Raw genomic sequence first — 14,948 nt, forward strand, 5'->3', positions numbered from 1 at the left:
CCGGATGGTTGATAATAAGATACCATTTGTACTTGAATGTTAAATACGGTCAAATAATTCGTTATGATAATGTAGGATATTTAGACATACGATATCATATGACTTATATATTTACATAATAATACTTTTTGTAGTTTTGTTTGTAAATAAATATCTATGTTATTATTGACTTGAAATTATTTTTATTGAGCTTAAGTTATTTTTACTGAACTGAAAGTATTTTTACCAAACTAAAATTAATTATACTGATTAAAGTTAATACTAACTGAGTAACATCTAACACTGACTAAGTAACCCCTATCTATAACATTGATTGAGTAACTACTATAACATTGACCAAGTAACCCCTATAGCACTAACGAAGTAACTCTTGTAATAGTTAGTGACACGGTTTGGTCAGCTACGTATAAAAGTTTGTGATTAAATATATTATAAATGGATCTTATTTTAAAGAGTTTTTTAAAACGAATTTGATGATGGAAATAGAATTGAGTTATAAAATATTAATTAAAAGTTATGATTAATTTTGTATATATGAAATATTATAATTCTATCGATAATAAAACTCTACACAACAATTTTATCTTAAAAAATCTATCCAAAAACCGCTTACTTAGCATCATATGTGTCACAATAATACTATTTATCGCCTACGTAGCGCGACACTTGGCAAAAAATTGGGATGCCAAGTGTCGCTGTCTCGTGGCCTGGCTGCGAGGCACGAGACCAGCTTTATTTATTAGTAATATGATATGATATTAGATTGCCTTTTTTTTTTGGAACTCTTAAAAATAGGTGTAGACATTTAAACCCTAAAAATATTTATTATTTCCCTCACTAATGTTGCCACACTGAAAGGGCTCTCTGGACATAGCTAGCTAAGACGAATAAAATTGCAATAAATCTTGGCGGGCTTCTTTAATTTTATTGTTAGAATATCAATTTGAGGGTAACTTTAATAATTTTTATGGTAACTTTAATTCCTTTAAACTTAACTTTTAATTTACAACGAGTTTAATTGTATTTTAATGTGTAATTTCTATTAGGTACATGTCATTAAAGCTAATATGATTAATCTTATACAATAACTTAATGAAAGTTCACCTTAATCATAAATTTGTGATAAAATTGACATAAATTCCATTTAAGAACTTTTTTGGCTAGTTTTAGGCACAAGGCTAGAGGTGTTAAAAATTAACCCGATCGATCTAATCTAGCATGAAAAACAATCCAATTTAGATTTTGACTCATTTGGTTATAATAATTTAGGCCCTGTTCAATTCACTTTAAAATAATAATATTTAGTAAAAATAATTTCAGTTTAGTAAAAATAATTTCAGTTCTGCAAAAATAATTTCATTTCAGTAAAAATTTGTAACTTTAAAGAAGAAATATAAAATAGAATCAGTAAAAATAATTTCAGTTCAGTAAAAATAATTTAACTTCGGCAAAATTAATTTCAGTTCAGTAAAAATAATTTCAGTTCAGCAAAAATAAGGTCAAGTGAATAGTGCCTTAGCATGACATTTATAATAAAGTCAACTTAATCCAAGTACCCGAATTAACATCTCTAGGCACAACTCGCTCAATTACGAGTCTAGCTGATAGCCTGATACAAATACAGACCATTATACTTCGTACAAATGATACAATACGTGAGGTTGTTCTATCCAGACCGGGCAGGCGGCCCGTTCTCAGTCTCCCCACTTCTAAGCTGACTGGTTAAAGGTAGTTAGCGTTAAGCGATAACCGTGGGCCAGTGCATGAATCCCATTAAAAACACGTGGACATTAAACCAACACATCAGCAGTTCGCAATCTTCGCATAGTACTCGTCGTATTCCCTTTGATCATTTCTATCTCGTGAAAACGATCAAATATTCAACATTGGCGGCTCCTCTATAAACTTTAATCACACCACCTTATTTTTCCACTTTTATTTTTCTTTAATTATTTTTTTTAAATCAACAAAATAAAATTAAAAAAAATAACTCAAACCACCCTCACCCGCTGCCAGCCCCTCTTCCTCCCTCCCCCCGCTTTGGCAAATCGTTCTCCATTAAATCCCCAAATCAAAACTAAACCAATTTCCTAATTTCATAATAATAAACTTATTCTTGAATTTCAAAAGGAGAGAGAAAATGATGACAATAGAAGAAGATCAAGAAGAATACAACTGGAGAGAAGTGCAATTACCGTCGCAAATACCAAAACCTGAATTAGAGAGAGAAACTGGAGAGAGAAGGAGAGGCCGTGATGTTGTAATTGCAGTGGATCATGGGCCCAATAGTAAGCACGCCTTTGATTGGGCCTTGGCCCATTTTTGCCGCCTCGCTGATACTCTTCACCTTGTTCACGCTGTCTCCAGTTCGTATTCTCATTTTTTTTTTGAGGCGTTTATAATAAATTGTGAAAAATAAGAATTGTGGATTTAATTCTTATCTAATTTTGGGTTATTTGTGGTTTAGATGTGAAAAATGAGGATGTTTACCAAGCAACTCAGATCCTGATGGACAAATTAGCTGTCGAGGCTTTCCAAGTTGAAATGGCGAGTTTTAAGTTTTATGTTTTTTAATTTTGATTTATTTTGCTCTGGCTTCTTTGGTGACATTACAAAATACAAAGACACTATTAAATATGAACGTGACTATTAATTCCGAACAGCTTTTTTGCCTTTGTACGTGCAAAAGTTGCAGATATTCCCATATTCCGATATAAATTGATCTTAGGAAAATTTATCACCAAAAATTAGTGATTGATATACTTGTAGTACATTATAATTTTTGTTCTGTGTTGGTAAAGCCTTGGAGATTAATTCTTGTGATTCTGGAGATGGATCAGTAGTCCGAAATGGGCAAATGACATCTAATTTTAATGCAAATTTTGTAAGGAAGTAAGTTATTTCAAGCATGTGAAATCTGTTCTTAGAAAATTGATGCAGAACATTGCAACTCTAGCATCACTTTGAAGTCGAGTCTGCCATAATGTTGTACTCCTTCCATTCTAAAAAGCCTAGTTGGAAACGATATAGTAGGTTCCAATTTCCGTGTTTTTGGTTTCTTTGCACTTTGATCGAACATCTTAGTATAATTCAATGTAGTTGTATATACAAGTGAAGAACTTAGGGATAACTGAATAGTTTCCAATTCGTTGTTTGAACTAAGGGATGTCAACATGGATATATATATGAATATATGATTGTGAGTATCACGATTCATAGTAAGCTGAACGCTCATAGCATCTTAAGATCGTGTGAAATTCAAATGTATAGGTACATGAGGGAAGAATGAGCTAGAGAATTGAAATAAGTACCAACTCATTCATCATTGACATCATTATTGTTAAAACTGAGGGTTATTATTAAGATGATCGCCTTTCACAGTAATTTGAAAGGAGGACATCTACTTTGACTACTTGTGCTAGCACGAGAATCAAGCTCGTGTGTCATGTTGCTAAGAAGCCAACAGGGTGTCCATATGTTCTTTGCTGAATGGTTTGTTCTATCCAAATTGAAAGATCATTTTGAGAACTAATGCTAGGTTACAAATACATTATATTGTTTAGGTGAAGTCTGTCGCTAGGATAGTGGAAGGCGATGCAGGAAAGGTCATCTGTAAGGAAGCAGAGAGGTTAAGGCCTGCTGCTGTGATCATGGGTTCTAGAGGCAGAGGTCTGGTTCAAAGGTATTCTCTCGTCTCTGTTGCATTTTAGGGGTTCCTTAATTTTCACAACTCGTAGGATTTTTTTGATCAGTTTTCTTATTCGTGTTAACTAGTGTGTTGCAAGGGAGTGTTGGTGAATACTGCATACATCACTGTAAGACAGCACCAATCATAATTGTTCCTGGGAAAGGTACGTTCCGTTCTCAAGTTAGTCACAATTTTACCTAGTTAAGTAAAATCAGCTTGTGATGTGGTTATTTGGTTTGCACTATGCAGAAGCTGGTGAGCTATCAGCGGTTTAGTTGTGAAGGTCACAAGTCATTCGATTGTGTTGATCGGTTGTGTTTGTATTTACTATAATGTGTGTAGTGTGTAGTACATTAAGATTGTATGTAATGAAAACTTTATTTCTGTAGTTAAATTTGTTGTTCTAAGCATTTGTATAATTATATATCTCTTTTGTTGTAAGCTTATGAGTACTTAAAATGCTTTCTTCATTTCTGTGGGCCAGGCTTTTGATTTAATTGCATAAATAGAGCTACGTGGAAAATTTTCAAGGACAATGCGCAAGAAGATGGGGTGGTGTCTTGACTCCCGATCTCAGTATATCTCACGTAGTAGGTCAATAAACAAGCAGGATTTGCAAAAAAAAAGCACAAAACATATCGAATCACATAAAGGGATGAATGAAAATACATTTTGCATTAATAAGGAGAATGGCTTTAGATAAATGATTATACATGAAGAGAGAATACTCTATTAAATTGGTTCCACTTCATTGAAATGAGCAATGAAAATTTAGGTATTGTTTTGGTTGCTTGTTGTTTGGTTAGCTTGAAATTTGTTAATTGGGGTAAAATGCATGCAATGATTCAACTTCCTTGAAAAATTGTACTCGTACTAGTATTTCTCAAATAACATGAGTATTATTTACCAAATCTCTTTGATAGCTCATGTTTTTCACGAATTGCATTTAACCAAATTACAACTAAATAAGTTCAAGCAATTTATGAGAAATTACCATAGAATATTTAACTCATGATGTAATCAAACAAATGAGAATCAGGTTTTGTATCGGGTCAACTTTTGTTGAATCTAAATCTCTAATATCAATTCTTTTAGCATAAAATATAAAATTAAAATGATGGATATATTAAAAAATGGAGGTATGACACTTATATCAAACACGAGTACTAAACATGAAATAAGCCCAATTATTACGGAGTAGCATCAAGGAAATCAGGTCAGGACCCACAATATTTCTACTATAGTTCACCCTCCATTTCTATCTAACCAAATTTATTACCTCAAGTTCAGGTAATCAAGCGAGTCGATCACGAGCTGAGGGGTGCTCGACTCGACTCGAAATTTTTTTACATGTGCTCAACTCGTGCTCGCTAAAGTTTCGAGCTAATATAATATGCTTGACTCATGCTCGTTAAAGTTTCGAGTCGACTCGAGTAGCTCACGATCTGCTCGTTAAAGTTTTGGCCCTTCTATATATATATATATATATATATATATATATATATATATATATTTGTTCATTTTATATTGTTTTTTTTTTTATATATTTATTATTAAAGATTTACTCTTTCTTTTTTGATAATATAAATTCACACTTATTAAGTGTCTAATTGTTTAAACATGGTAATTTTGTTTGTAAATTCTATATTAATAAAATATATTATCAATTTGCTCACGAGTTTATCGAGTCGAGTTAGAGCTTGCTCAACTCGTGCTTGTTAACATCTCGAGTCGAGTTTTGACCGAGCGTTAATCGAGTCAAGTTCAAGTTGCTCGCGAGCTGCTCAACTCAATTAGCACCCCTAAGTCTAGGTTTTAAGGTTTAACTATGTCAACGTTTGAAACTTTACATTTCATCTCCATTTTCAAAAGACAAAGTTCCCGCCGTTTATCTTTTCTCTCTCCTCCTTCGGGCCTCATCACAAAAATCTCTATCACATTCGATCATCATCAGAATAGAAGATCTTCAAGCTGTAATTGATCACAAATTCGACAATCATAGGTGCGATTTCTTCTAACCCTAGCTTCAATTTTCGGTTTCGAATTTTCTTTTCGGTTGATCTTGCGCTAATATAGTGAGTTGCGTAAAATCGCTTCAACATTTGCGCTAATATATATACATTTGAGGAATTTACTTTGAATTCGGAGTAAGGAGGAATGAGATTAGGTGTTTGATAAAATTCATACAGAAAATTCATAATTTGATTGTTTTATTTGAAGAGATTGATCTTCAATGGAGCTCGAATTCTTCAATTTTCACATAATAATTATGTTAATATATCTTATTGTAACTCACTAATAACTGTCAATTTCGTAATTGTATGCGCTTATTTTCGTTGCGTTGTGAATTTTGTGCATTGGTGCAGTGGCTGCGAATTTGTGAATTAAAGATTAATTAATGAATTTTACTTTGAGAAGATAGCTATATTCGGTTCCGCTTTGGTGTTTTCCCTCTAAAATGATTCTAAAATTACTTTTTAGATCATTAGATTCCTCTGGCTTTAGTTGAGGTCTTGTACCTGTGAACGTGCTCGCATATTGTACTGAGAATTCCGTGTCATCATAGGTAGATTGAACTTTGAAACATTAGGTTTTGAGAAACCAACACTCTTACGTAGTTACGTGCCTTTTGTATTTGGTTGATCAATATAGTTTATGAATGTGGCTAAATTGCGCGTGCATGTTTTCTTAGGAACTCTAAGGTTGTTCACTGTGAGGTATGAGATAATCCAATGCCATGTTTCTAGGGTTATTGTAGACTTGTGGTGGTACTTTGGACAGATATGGTGGTATCACATAGGGCTGTAGTGGTGTGTCGTTTTAATGTCGAGGTTAGTTGTGTACATGCTTGTGGTGATACCTCAAATGGTTGTCATGCACTCATGCTACTTTGATTACTCGTGCTACTTTGATTTGTTGTAAGTGTTAGGAGGTGCAAATTTTAGTATGTCTCCAGGAGGAATCTATCAATGTTTCCATTTTTTCTGTGGCTCACTTGCTTTCCTTGCAATTAAGATACTCTGAAGGAATTAAAAAGTACTTGGGTCTTCTGTTGTATTTCAGTTGTTACTCTTTCTTTCTGCTGGTGTAATTACATAGGGAAGAAAATCTGTTTCTGGGTCCATGAATTAGACAGAACAAGGTCATCCTTTTGTATTTCCTATTCACAGGATAAATGGTGCTTGGAGACTGTAATAAATGGATATGTCATTCCGAATTTTTCGCTGAAACCTGGAGAATAGAGTTTGATTAGCTTGACAAGTTTAGAGGACCACTTATGTACTGTTACATATGCCTTGTAAGGGAGGGAAGTTGAGGCTGTTAAGCTATTATCTCTGGAAGAAGATATTTTCCTGAGTTGATCCGTTCCCTGGCTTTCTACATTTATAAATCGAGAAAAATCGGTCAAGTCGTTTGTTGCTTGAATGATACCTAGAGGTCTGGTTCTATAGCTCAATCTCTAATATCAAAAGAGGAATAAAAATTTTCCATGTATAGAATGTATGTAGGTCTTTTAAGGTCATCGGTCTAACTCCTAAAAAAATTCAGATAACTACCTATGAAGAAGAGCATGGCTCCATTTTACCCTTTTTCTGCCTCCCTGGATCCTGTTTGTTTCTTACTTACTCTGTTCTTTTTTACTTGACCTGTTTCATTTATCACGCTTGCCAAATTTTAACGATCAATAACTTTAATTCTCCATAAGTAAAAATTATGGAAACTATATATTATTGAGACAAATCTAACATTATCTCACATGAATATGTTTTTACTTACATATAATTCACAAAAGATGGTCAAAGGAGGGGTGGTGAATAGTGTAATAGTCAAAGCGGGTCAAGTAAAAAAGAACGGAGGAAGTATTAAGAAGCTAACATTATCTGTCTTGAGTTTCAACAATGATTTTTTTTGATAAGTTCTTAGATTTGGCATATTTTCTAGTAATCACTGATTTTGTAGTATTTGGACTTCAGAATTCCTAATTTCCTATAATAAAGAAAGCTTGTTTATAACATACTGAGACTGCACTTATATTATACTTAAGAATGGTAGATCAATCTTAGTCAAATTAGTTATTGTTATTGGTCAATTCAAGTTATGGAGTTTAGCTACATTATGTATTGGTCCAATTTTGCAAAGTCTACAAAATTTTGTTCTTTGGGTATGTTGTTTACTACTTAAATAAGAGTGGCTTTTAATTAGATGTTTCAAGGTGGCATATTCGGTTTTTTTTTTTTTTTTTTTTTTTTTTTTTTTTTTTTTTTTTTTTAAGTGAAAGGTATCAGTCTACTAGTTACATACAAGTACTTTTTGCAAATTCGAGATTGATAAGCTCATTACAGATTGTGATTGATAAAAGTAGTAGTTTATCAGCTACACAAATTACAGCTCAATAATCTCATTGCAGATTAAGTTTGGTAAAAAGTAATCACTGTAGCAGTTTTTCAGTCACACTTAGTAGCACAAATTCTGCAATTTCAACAGATTGGGGTTGGGGATATCAAATTAACAAATGTGAAATCAGAAATCTAATTTCCTGTGGAAAACTGTGCAAGAGCATCAGCAACAGCATGTAGAAGGATAAAACTCTAAAGCATACACAGTTGACATGCTCTCTATGATCCAGATCCAGTTTATAATTACTTTTAGAGTATAAGCCATTATTTGTGTTAAATCATCGATTATTCAGGACCTTGGCACGATCCAAGTATCATTGTGTTACATGAATTCAACATGTAATTTGCTCACACCAACTACTCTATTATTGTTTGCAGTAGTAATTTATGCGGTTAAAAACTATCTCTTATGCTTCTGGTCCCACATTCCCAGGGGTGTCTACAGTTTCAGATCAACAATATTCTCAGTTTATATGTGTTTTGAATGCTCTAAGTTGGTTGAAGTAAAGTATTTTTGCACAGGTTGGGGATCCTTACTGAAAAGTTAAGAGAAGTAGTGGGGAGGCCTACGGAAATTTGCATAAAAGTAAAAGTGGTAGGGAACAAGGGAGAGCAGCAGGTCACTGAAAACGAAAACAGTACTACATACAAGTAAGTAACAGTTTAGAGAAGCGACAGATTATTCACAGTATTAATCAGTTTTATTGTCTGTTTTTCAGCTAAATAATCTCTAGAAATGTCTGTTTGGTTTTCACAAGTTTATGGATTAATCAACTGTTCTTGCTCTTTCTCAACTTCTGTTCCAGGTCATATTATATTTTGTAAGACCTCTACGTAAAAAGCATAAAAATATTTGTTTTATTGACTGGGTTGGCGATCTTTACCTCCTTGAATTGTTGATGAATATAAGTTGTACAAAATTGAGTCCAATTATCTGACTCTAACTTCATATTTTTAGTAACATAGAAGAATTGCTCTAAGGTTTTGTTGGAAGTTGTTGATGTTTTTGTAATTGCCAAATGTAATGTTAAATTGATCCATGACATTTTTATAATTACTTTCCTTCAGTAGCTGTTAAATTTTTTTCATCAAGTGAAAGAAGCTATAATATATTGTGCAACTTTATCAGCTGTCTTTCATCCTACAGTTACTTAAAATCCTTTCTATCATAAATTCACAATTCTTCTTGTTTCAGTTTGCTTGGTCCCCTTAGTTGAAGATTTCACAAGTTTATAAAAGAACGCTAAACGGATTAGATGTGCATGATTGAAAACAACTTTCATATTCCCTTTCTGTTCTCTCTTTTCCCATCAATAAGTTTCTCTCATAACTTTGCTCTCTGGTCCCCTCTGCTTATTTTCAGGCTCTAATGAAGAACCTACTATTGCACTGTCTTCTAAATGTTGCAATTCAGCAGAAGTAAGATGCCAACAGGTGCTAAAATTATGCATTTCATCTCATTGCCTTTGACTTTATACATAGTTACATTCATATATATACCTATATACTAAACAGAATCAGAAAAGAATCCTAGTTAAGCAATCTGGTTCAATCTCCATGAAGGGTTAACTTCTAAGATGGGCCAACTGAGTTACATCTCCATTTTTAAACTGCTTGATTCAACGGTGCCTGCACAAGTATAATATAACGTTAGGAGAACTGCAAAGTGATACATGAGATCTTTGTTTTACCATGACTTGGGAAATTAATTGTTGCCCTTTTTAACTACGTTTTGTTGCTTTTGTTGATTCTACGCTAAGAAAAATCAACAAATGTTAAGGCCAAATACCAGATGCCTGTTTCTGTAGGTATAATTTTCTGCGAGATGATTAATGAGATATTTTCATGCATAAAAAACACCATAGGCAAAGTATGCCTTCATGAGCCTTTTTTTTACATGTCTTTTTCAAGACAAAAACGTATAAGAAAGTTTGGATTGTGTATATTTTTATAGTTAAAAGTAGGTAGACTACACCACATGAGAATGTATAATCAATATTAATTATTAGGGAATTGGATAAGATGTTTTAGTGTTAACTACCTGTGAATGTCTGTAACGGGAATGATGTTGATCTTCCCTGCTGAAATTCCATGTTGTAGATATTTTGTAACTCAGCATCCCATTGTAAAGAGTTTGGAATTTGCTGTTAATATCAGATATAATAGAAGTTAGTGAAAGAAAAGTACCATAGAGAAAAAATTGGTCACTCCAGACTTAAGAGGACGTTACATTAAAGCAGGATGTATCTAGAAAAGTCTCCGGTACTGGCACAGGAGCACTAATGCTTCTCCTCAACCCCAAATCAATTGGGTTCCCCACGACTGTGGATCCGCAAATTGGATCCATTTGTTCAACAGGATTGTATTGTAGGTAGCTGGGATTTGTTAAATCCGGTGATACCCCCATCGTTGGTAGACTGGCAGAGCATGCTGCAAAAACCTGTTGATAAGAGTTGCAGAAATCAATTATATTCAGCTTTTTCTCGTCTTGTTTTGGTTTATCCGTATGACTAGTTATTCTGTATGTGTTTACCTCTTTGGCAATTAATTCATCAATGTTAATATCAAGCCTGGGATTTACTGCTGCCAATTTCATGGAGAGGAACTGATCCAAAGAAACAAGAGGCAAAAATTCAGATAAATTTGGAAGTTATAGACTTATAGGAGCTTTTTTTTTACAAAAATACTTAGAAACTCTGATTACCTCTACTTGTCTTTGAAGAGATTGGACATAGTTGATTATTTCGTCGAGCATTCCAGCTTTTCCTGTGATCTTGTTGCACCCTGGAACTAAATCCTGAAGATATTTCATTCTCTCACTTATTTTTTCTCTCCTTACCTACATCATAACCATAAATGCAGAATATGAGTTATTGGTGAAGTTTATATCAGTGAAGAAATTTTGTAATGTTGGCCTTTGTGTTTTGCTTACTCTTTCAGCTAAGCTGTGGCTATCGGTGGCTTGGCCACGCCTTGCTCTGACATGAATGTAATCAGGCTTTTGTACCTCGGACGCCTTTGAATCCTTAGATGTACACCCTGAAGTTTCTTTGCTTTTCTTGTCATTGCTGTGTCCATTGCTTTCCTTTTGGTCACCCTGGCTGCTGCTGCTGCTATGTTTATTGCTATGTTGTTCTGTGATTTTTGATTCTTCCTCTTCAGCACACCCCTTGCTCTTTTTTGATTGGTTGTCTTCTTCTGCATCCACTACCTGCCACATACCATTTAGAGTAGGTTTTTCAGAGATCAGTCAGTGGCCTACAATCTGTTAAATTTCTATTCTAATCTATTAAATTTTTGTATTCAGGTTTTGCTGATAATATTTCTACTAGCAATATTTTTGGCAATTAATGTAGAATCGAATTCAAAAATCGCAGAGGGATCAATCAATACCTTTGGTGTACTTGGGTTTCTTTCTGCTTTTCTCTTCTTGAAGCTCTCTCTTCCAACTGCTCCACTTAGCTTCTGATCTGACAAGAGGGTCTCTCTTCCTTTGGCATCACGGGCCGCCTTTAGGCTGATTGCTGCTGCCTTTGCTACCGATGGCGGGCAACTGGCTGTTCTTGAAATGCCATAATTCGTCTCATAGCCAGGATTGTTATGGACTTCTCCAGCAGTCTCAATCCCCATGCTCCCAACTGTTACCCCACTTTTTTGCATCCCGAAATCCATCCACCCATTCTCAGCACCCGGATCAGCCTTAATGGGTCGGTTCAGAAGCTCATTCAGAGTTGGGCCAGTTGTAACTGAGCTTGGACAGTAATTCATGTCTGCGCACTGAAAGTCTTGTGCTTCAGGAGGAAAAAAAGAGAGCATACTGAGGTCATTGAAACAACTTAGTTGTTGTGTTGGTTGGACTTGGAAGAGCTGCTCTTGTTGCCACTTAAGAACCATCCTCTGTCTTTCCAAAACACTCATCTCCATGCCTTTTCCTCCGATGATGTTTGCTGGCATGTTCAGGCAGTGCAGCATCTCCGGTAAAGCTCTATTCATTGCCTTAATAAATCCAAAAATAGTAAGGGAAATATGATTGCTTTTGTGCTGTTACGAAGTCTTAATATGTACTACTATAACAGTTTGTTGTTCTTTTGCTTTTATGAAGGTGAAAGGGAAGTTGGTGTGTGCTGCAAGGATTAGGCAGGCTTTTGTAATGCTTTGGTACCTAACACAAGTTCTTCATGAGCAAGGTACTACTACTCTACGACTCTTTCTATCTCCCTTTTTGTTATTTGATGCAGTTTAAGCTGTGGCTGGAAAAATGTTGTGAGAGAAGAATTGGGGAAGAAGTGAGGGTATTTATAGAAAGTGTAAAAAAGGAGTTTGGGTTGAGATATCTGACTATTAGGAGGCTGGTATCTGACGTAACTAACCGGAATAATTAAGAGAGAGAAAAATAAAATTTCATCTTCATTTTGTATTTTCTTTTTCCATCATTTATATTTCAGTATATTTATTTTATATTTTCAGATACACATAGAGTTAGGGGTACATTGAAGTCTATATTACTATTAATTTGCTCATTTGGGGTTACATTAGATATACCTGGGAACACGTAAAAATTTGTTAATATATTTATGGTGTTTTTGGGGGTCCTGAGGGGGCAAGTAGAGAAATGAAATGGATGGATGAGAGAGATAGAAAGGGGCAACTGGGGCAGAGCGCCATCGAATGTAACCATAACTAGAGGCTGTGGGCCGTGGGACCTTCCTGACATATGACTGCCACGCGGGCTTATCCTGCCAACGGAAAAACGGGGTTTGAGATGGTTTTTATTTGGACGGGGTTCAGAAATCAGAACTTCAGATATTCATATGATTAGTTCTTAGATTATTATGATTTGTGACTTAATTGCATGTGTTATTTAATGAGTTCATCTCAGATTTGGTCATGTTTGTTTAAGGACTTGGTTTTTTTGGGTAGATTAGTGACCCCACCGTGATGGCTGCAGGGTAGTCTGGGCCTTGAATACGTTTATGCCCACATGATTAGGTACACGTGGCATGTTTTAGGAGCCCCCATCTATGATATGTCAGCTTTATGATGTGTAAGATGATGAGGTGAAACAAGGCTGTGAGAGGTCTGGTATTTTTTTAGCTACCTTTGCCTGTAGATTCTGAAGGTATTTGGGAATGGGGATCACAATGAGGCATCTTTCAAATTGCATTTCATTTAATTGAGATTAATGTTTACTTTGCTCATCTAAGCAATCTTTGTCTAACTTTATTAACTTCAATGTAACTGGGAGCATAATGTCCATCTAGTTCTCGAGTTTAGAAATCTAATTGCCCCCATAATAGGAATTAGGAGACCATAATCATTATCTAATCATAATGCCATATCGTTAATCATTAATTAGGATAAAGAATGTTTGTTTTTCAAATAGCTTTCATCCTGTCAGTCAATTGGTTTTTGTTTGAAAATTGAGACTTTTATTTGGTTGGTTAGTGGATTGGATCATATGGTTTCTTATGTCTAATTAAATTTGATTTTTGATGTTTACCAAATTACCACTTGCGTCAATGCGTCCTCACTAATGATAGGAGGTGAAAAGGGGATATGAACTTGGACCAATTTAGATACTAATATTAGATCTCTTATCAGAACAACTTAAGGCAAAATTATTTATCTGATTCTGACTCTTCTTCTAGGATTGAGGATTGATTAGTACTTAACACTTTGGAATTAATGAAGAGGAATTTTCGCTTTTCCGTTTTTTTTGAAGGATAAGATATCTGTTTCATGTACCTATATAGCAGATTTTGTCAATCTAATTATGTCTCCAATTGTGGGCTTACTAGATAGTGATTGATGGATTAACATAAGTTTTCCCATTTTATTTTGCTGAGGTGACAAGTTCACTTCAAGCTGAAACCTCAACGGAAAAATAAAATCTACTCTAATTAGCATAAAATTAAGGTTGTGTCTTCCTTTATTATAGATTGATTGATGGCAATTACCACCCAAACCTCTATTGATTGGTGGCCTCGAGTGCTTTCTCCTCCTTCAGGGCTTACTTCATTAGCCGTAAACAAGTTGCCCATTTATTGACTTGATCTCTACTTTGTCTTTGACCTGCACAAACTTGGTTTAGATTGGGGATTTGGGGTGCAGTAAGCATACTAGAGTGATTTTCCTTATTGGGATTATGAGTTGTAATCGTAACAGAATAATTTTATGATCAATTGCAACAAGCCATGATTTCAACATTTATTAGTACTCTCCTTTTTTCACTTGTCAGGGCTGTTTTCTCTGTGCTTGTTTTATTTTTAATTAGTATTTAGGTAAGGTGTATTTCTTTAAAATTCTTAAACCTTTTTCTTATGCTTTTATTTTTATTGAGTATACAATATAAGGTGTGATTTAATTAGGCTCGCTTTGTTCAAATGATGCCTTAGATTAAGCTTAAATACGGTATTTGTGATGTTGTAGAGGCATGATGAAGATAAAATGGATATATGGTGGGGAGCAAGTCCAGTGAGGATGAAGGGTACTTCCATTATCAAGCTCCTGGGCCCTGCAAATTCTAGTGTCAATCTCCCTCCTACCTTTATTGTTAGTAAGTCTCTCTCTTCCTTTCCCTCCCCTCTTTCTCCAAGTTGTAAATAGCCACATAATGATCCTTAAGAAAGAAAATAAAAAAGCTATTAGGGGACCTCTTTCTCATATTTTCCTTTCTATCATTGTCATCTCTGTGGGCTTAATCAACTCAAAAAGATTACCTTTTTTCTCTCTTGCCCCTTCATGGCTTGTAGCCTTTTCGATTACGAGCTTAATACTTTTCCCCTTCACCCTGAATTGTCACCCATAATCAGGCCGTCCATATTTGAATGAGTAGTGGCTTGTGATCTATGGCAGTCCATAAT

At 34.6% G+C, this 14,948-nt stretch overlaps 2 protein-coding genes across 2 annotated transcripts; one reads left to right on the forward strand and one right to left on the reverse strand.

The window, feature by feature from the left end:
* Positions 1 to 1,933: 1,933 nt before the first annotated feature.
* Positions 1,934 to 4,158, forward strand: LOC110698453 (universal stress protein Slr1101). The gene is made up of 5 exons (XM_021875885.1): positions 1,934 to 2,366; positions 2,468 to 2,547; positions 3,564 to 3,682; positions 3,775 to 3,851; positions 3,938 to 4,158. The coding sequence occupies exons 1-5, from the start codon at positions 2,141 to 2,143 to the stop codon at positions 3,961 to 3,963; spliced, it is 528 nt and encodes a 175-aa protein (XP_021731577.1). The 5' UTR covers positions 1,934 to 2,140; the 3' UTR covers positions 3,964 to 4,158.
* Positions 4,159 to 9,505: 5,347 nt separating this feature from the next.
* Positions 9,506 to 12,680, reverse strand: LOC110698454 (transcription factor HBI1-like). The gene is made up of 7 exons (XM_021875886.1): positions 11,479 to 12,680; positions 11,018 to 11,296; positions 10,790 to 10,924; positions 10,619 to 10,690; positions 10,316 to 10,525; positions 10,127 to 10,229; positions 9,506 to 9,714 (listed from the first exon to the last, which is right to left on the reverse strand). The coding sequence occupies exons 1-7, from the start codon at positions 12,076 to 12,078 to the stop codon at positions 9,677 to 9,679; spliced, it is 1,437 nt and encodes a 478-aa protein (XP_021731578.1). The 5' UTR covers positions 12,079 to 12,680; the 3' UTR covers positions 9,506 to 9,676.
* Between the last annotated feature and the right edge of the window lie 2,268 nt (positions 12,681 to 14,948).

Source organism: Chenopodium quinoa, unplaced genomic scaffold (genome assembly GCF_001683475.1).
Source record: "Chenopodium quinoa cultivar QQ74 unplaced genomic scaffold, ASM168347v1, whole genome shotgun sequence".
In the NCBI taxonomy this organism is placed as follows: Eukaryota; Viridiplantae; Streptophyta; class Magnoliopsida; order Caryophyllales; family Amaranthaceae; genus Chenopodium; species Chenopodium quinoa.